The sequence below is a fragment of the Pterocles gutturalis genome, unplaced genomic scaffold (assembly GCF_000699245.1).
Source record: "Pterocles gutturalis isolate BGI_N339 unplaced genomic scaffold, ASM69924v1 scaffold53698, whole genome shotgun sequence".
Taxonomy (NCBI): domain Eukaryota; kingdom Metazoa; phylum Chordata; class Aves; order Pterocliformes; family Pteroclidae; genus Pterocles; species Pterocles gutturalis.
Genome location: NW_010127705.1, coordinates 3,321 through 9,165, shown reverse-complemented (window position 1 = coordinate 9,165; position 5,845 = coordinate 3,321). Strand labels below are relative to the sequence as shown.

Below are 5,845 nucleotides of genomic sequence, written 5' to 3'. Positions count from 1 at the left end.
ATGCTAGCAAAAGGATTGCAAAAATGTACCTTCTCCCTTCCTGACAATTCACAAACCTCTCTAGCACAAAATTTTAATGTTTTAACTCTCACATGGGAATTCCTCCATTTTTCAGCCCTAACCATGGATGACTATTATTGAATTACTAAATGAGACTATTAGAAGAAAAATGAAATTAAATTCTCATGACTGCTACATGATTAGCCTAAAAAACAAATCCGAGTTCAAAAGCAAAAATTTAACACCTAGTTTCTTTTTAAGATTGTGACTGCAGTTTTGTAGTTTTGCTGCGTTACTCATATTAGAAGTAGGTTGCAAAAGTGTAGTTCTTTTTGCTTTGGATTTCACTCTAGCCTCACAGAATATGTGTGGAATCTCCTACCTAATAAAAGCGTGGATTTTAAGTAGTTCTACAGCAAACTCAGGGATATCATATTTTATTGAGACACTCTCAGATATAGTTATACAATTTTAATTAGTCTTATTTTCCACAGGTTTTGAGAAGTTTCTTAAATAATAACTTGCTATTTCACAAAAAAAAATCTGTAACGTCTTTTCTTATGAGTTTTAGGCTAAGCATTGTATCTTAATATTTTTATTTTTTTTTACAAGAGAGCTTGTCATTTCCCAAAGTTGTGTCTCAAGGAAAGAGACATCCAAACTGTTTTAAAAATTGGGGCATTTTATTCACATAAACATGTATGGCTGTTTTCTAGTGATGGACAGGCACCTCTGAAGGTCTGGGTTTTGGACAACAATTTTCTTACTGAGAATTAATGTCTTCTCTGGAAAGTTATTTGTGTGTTTCTCTTCTCCAGCATTCCAGTTAAACCTTTGCCTTTATGTTATTTTGATGGATGATGGTGAATAGAAAAATGAGGTTCACCAGATGCAAATTTGCCTTTACATTTGTAGAATAATATAGTGGTACACATCGCTGCCAACAGCTGAACAAATAGTCTAGAGAACAGCTTACAAGAAGCTTCTGTTGGTATGCAATGATTTTCTTCCAGAAAGCTGATTCCTGAACTTCTGGTTCTCCATATCTGTGAGTATGAAGTTGTCTTAATTTCTGTTTTCCTTTGTCTTCCTTGGCTTTCTCTTCCTTTTCTCCATCTTCTCCTCTTAGGACACAAATGAAGTCAAAATAATATGTCAAGCTAATAAAATAGCTAAACAAAAAAATCAAAACCACACCCTGAAAGAGACCATTGCATCTTTTCATGAGGCTCAATTCGTCGTGACTCATGCAGTGCACACACATGAATAACAAGGAGACATACCCTGTTCAGCCCAAAGTGCTGGCAAGGCTGACAGTCTGGTTTTAAGTCTACAGATAATTCAGCTTACTTGTTTGGCACTCTGAAGTGAGGATGCTAACTGGTAGAGGCAGGTAAACAAGAATCTGCCAACCTTGTTACCTGAGGGTCTGCTTTATAATTGTGCAGCTAATACTTGCACTGAGAAACATCTGTAAGCTGACAGCTGCATGTCTGTATGAGTGCCTATATATAAGTGCTCCCCTCCAACCTCATGTACTTGAACTACCTGGTTCCTACACAGGTTGCAGAAAACTTTGGTTCTTCTTGCATTTACAAGCCAAACCTAAAATTTTAAATATTTCATTTCTGCCCACCTGAGGAATTAATAAGTACCCACCCTAGGAGGAGACATGAATAAGAAAGCTTGACAGCATTTGATGTGTGATTATCATCACCACACTGCCCGATTACAGAAAGTCATAGTGGGCTGCCTTCTCCAAACACATGATCTAAGGAACTGTGAATTATCTTGAAAGTTAATTTGACCTGACAGTACGCAAGACGAAAGGATCACAGAATTCCATTTGAAGCCAAACCAGAGTGAGAGGCAACTTATAAGTTACATTATTAATTTCTCTATACCTATCTACAAACAGAATAACTGATGTCCTAAGCTGCTTCTCTTAATAGAATACACTCGACAAATTTTCACTTGAAAGTTCACTTGAAAGTTTGCCTTACATTAGGAGTGGCTTCAGCGCCAGGCACCACACTCCTCCCAGAAAATACAGGTGTCACACAGTCAAGCAGAGCAATCAAAAGTCAGCAAGACTGTCCCTCACAAAGTTATACTGGCTAAGTTAGGAATTTTCTGTACTGATTAGGAAGAAGAGTTTTTGTTATTGGCAAGTGTTTATCATCAAGGATTGCAATAAGGATAGAGCTTGAGACAAAGGGACCCACTTAGAATTTTGACAGTGGTGTATCAGCTACAGGTACCGTACACCTATCAGAATTGTACATGTATTAGGATCCATAAAACACAGATGAGTGCCATACTTTTTACTGGTTAAAACCAAGCACTATGTTTTGCTTTCCACTATTTTTATTCTGAGTTAATCTCATTAACATTAGATTTTAACATATCCTAAAAAAGACTAAAATGATCATTTCTCAAATGCTAACACTTAGTTCTTCATACAAATGTGAGAGTACCCAGTAACTAATGAAAATTACATTGGAACATTAAGGTTTTGCAAACTCCAAATAACTCCAAACAGGTCATAGCAAATGGTGAGGACAAAACAGATTCAGCGTCTACCACTGATGGACAAAAAGTCTCTGGAACCCAGGTCCTCTTACAATTTTCCAAGATATTTTCTTCTCGCTTTCAGACTTGCCAAGAAGACCTTAATCAAACACATTCTAAAATAAACTAAATCAACATTATGAAGGATGCTTCCGGAAGAGGGAAATTCATAAAATCTCTGAGAAATGTTATTTACATGACATTTCCCTGCAACGGTGCATGGATGTGGAGGATGGTTAAAAAAAATCCTAACTGTGGAACATGAATGGACACAAAATCCAAGTAACAGAAGTGAGAAGACCTGTTTTTTCAGTGAAAAAAACCCACATTTTGTAGGATCACAAGTTAAAGTAATACATACTCTGCCTTTTCAGGTTCAGATTTTGTTTCCTCCTTCTCTTCCTTTTCATCTTCTTTCACCTGCTCCTACAGAAAGCCAGATTTAAAAAGTGTCTAAACACTACTATAGAATACAGAGTTAGTTAAAATGATGTACAGACTGCAGAATGTTAGGCTTTGGGTTATTTTAAAAACAACTGAAATGCTGAGAGAAGATGATTTTTTTAATTTACATTAACAAGGAGACATTCTAACACTGAATTAAAAGCAAATCAAAACACTGTGTACTTAGAGAAGGCTGTGGGAATTCAAGTTGATGATGTCAGAGAGAGTAAACACCAGTAATTATATGTGATTCCTTAAAAAAAGTCACAAAATCAAAAAAAAAATATATGCAGGTTTTGTTTCAAGACTTCACTTAACATATGAAAGAGAAACACACAGCAAAAATAAAAGATACAGTTACCTGGACTTTTTCCTTCACCTCAGGCATTGGAGCCAAGGAGGGAGTGCCCAGCAGATCACTCAAACCAGCATTTGGATTGTGAGGGATCAATTTATACTGTCCACCTTCTCGTTTCAAATCCAAACCAAATATATCTGAAAGCAGATCACTCTCTTCTGATAAAGTTCTCAGATCTGTCAAGTCTTCTGTAGGCAATGCAGCTTCTGTTGGCTTCCTCTCGCCCTCTTCTCCTTCGCCACGCACCTCATCCTGAGTGGGATCTGGCATATTAGCTAACAGTTCAGCCACCTTGATTTTCTTTGCTCCTTCTACTAGGCTTCCTCCAAGCAGTAAACTGCATACGATGCGAAAGAAGCCCCGGACAACACTACAGGCAAAATGTAGTAAGCCCATCAAAATGCTCCAATAGGAAGAAAATAAAGTCATGATCATGTCCTTCATGGTCATTTTTTTTACTTTCTTCATCTGTTTCTTTAGGCTCTTCATACTGAGCATTTTCATAAGAGTCATTAAATTACACTTGAGAGCTACTAATGCTGACTTCATGGTCATGAGAGAGAAGAAACCTATTCTAGGATCCTGTTCCTCAGGCTTATCTTTCTCATTCTCCTCTTTATTTGCTGACCTTTCATTCAGATCTGACTCAGAAATTTGGGCAGCCAGTTGCATTTCAAAGATGGTATCCTCACAGAAATTAACAAAAAGCTCCATCTTTTCTTTCTCCCCACCTTCATTTACAACATCAAATATAAATTGTCTCTTCGACTCTTTTACCTGAGGTTTCTCCCACTGAGTCCGACTTGATTCACTTATTTCAAAATAAACTCGTTCAATGCGCTTGGCACTGCCCATGATTTCTATGCGTCCAAGGAAAGGCTGAAAGTAATTCAGCACACTTTCTGACAGTTCAAGAAAAGTTTGCAAGCGGGTATCATGGGGCATGTGTTCTGACAGATTGGTCAAGAGAACAGCAACATTGAAACCAATGTCTTTGGCAGGTTCATGGAATCGTTTCACAAATTCCTCATAGTCCAGAGTCTCATTCTCATCTGTTTCAGCACATGATAGGAGAAACTCCGTTTCAGACTGGGTGTAATGCTTATGGCTTTCCATTGCCTTGTGAAAATCCCTCTTTGAAATTATCCCTTTACCATCAGGGTCATATTCTTTGAATGCATCAGAAGAAGTCAAATCCTTCAATTTTAAGAACATATCAAAAAATTTCAGAATCATCTCCACATTGTTGGACGACTCCACAAGCATATCGACCATCTGCTTGCCAATAGTTCCATTCACAACGTTACCTAGATGCGATGACATGAAGTTAGAGACACTGACAGCAGAAAATGGTTTTTTTTGCAAAGTGTATAATAATGACTAGTTTAAAATAATCAAACAGTAAGAATGACAAACTACTGGCTAATACACTCACATGAGAAAGTCAGCTGTAAAATCAGAAATCTTTTACTAACAGCACTACCCTGAGACTTTGAAAAAAATGTGACTAAGTATTTGCCAATTTGACTAAACATGGGTTAGCACACTATGAATTTTACTACAATGCAACATAGACAGAACTAGTGTCACAGTCATTAGGATGAGTAGCTCAGTAGGTTACTCACGAAGCACAGCCTTCATTACTAGGAATTTACTTTCCTTCTCAGTGACCTTCTATGAGCAAAGCAGTAGCACCAGGAATGCATGCTGCACTGCAATCTGTGCTAGAGAATTGCCTCCCTGTTCTATCAAGAAAATTAATGGGACAGGACACGTGTAAGAAGCAAAGAGGAAAACCAGATCTTTGGATAATCTATGTGTATGCCTGGTCAGTGTAGTATTGGAAGCACTAATACAATACCATATGGAGCTAAAGAAATAGTAGTATTTCTTGACAATCATCACAGTCTCTGGAGAATCATAATTTCAGGTAGTAACTATAAAGGACCTTGAACCTAGCCACTAGATGAATCAAAGCCTGTTATTTATGGCTAAGAGCACTACCCAAACAAATAAAACATAGTAAAGGTGTTAATAAAATGACTGATAAATGGTTCAGCTCCTAGAACTCAGGATTCCAACTTCAACAGTAAAAAAACTTTTCAGCTAAGCCAAAAGAGAAGCCAGGTTCATGAAAACAAAGTAAAACTTCTGCCAGAGCTGAATTTTATACAGTTTTGACATTCAGAATTAATACAAACTGTATCAACTACAATATATAACTAACAATTCTTCTCACAATTCAGACATGAAAATTAAAAATGTGAAGGAAAATGGAGCATTATTTCTCACATGAAGAAAATCACAAAGGTAAAAACTTTGCTACAGCAACTGTGAATGAGGATTTCAAATTAAATTTTGACTACCTTCCAGCATAGACAGCAGCATGACAACCATATCCTTCTGAAGATCCATTAATTCCTTCAGTAATTCAATTTGACTGGAATCCTAAATAATGAACACAATATATAT

At 36.9% G+C, this 5,845-nt stretch overlaps 1 protein-coding gene across 1 annotated transcript; it reads right to left on the bottom strand.

Annotated features, from left to right (window-relative positions):
• Positions 1-976: 976 nt before the first annotated feature.
• Positions 977-4,696, bottom strand: LOC104466035 (ryanodine receptor 2-like; the record flags this gene model as incomplete). The annotated part of the gene is made up of 3 exons (XM_010079338.1): positions 3,377-4,696; positions 2,933-2,997; positions 977-1,124 (listed from the first exon to the last, which is right to left on the bottom strand). Coding segments are annotated over exons 1-3 (1,533 nt in total), but the record flags the coding sequence as incomplete, so codon positions are not given.
• Between the last annotated feature and the right edge of the window lie 1,149 nt (positions 4,697-5,845).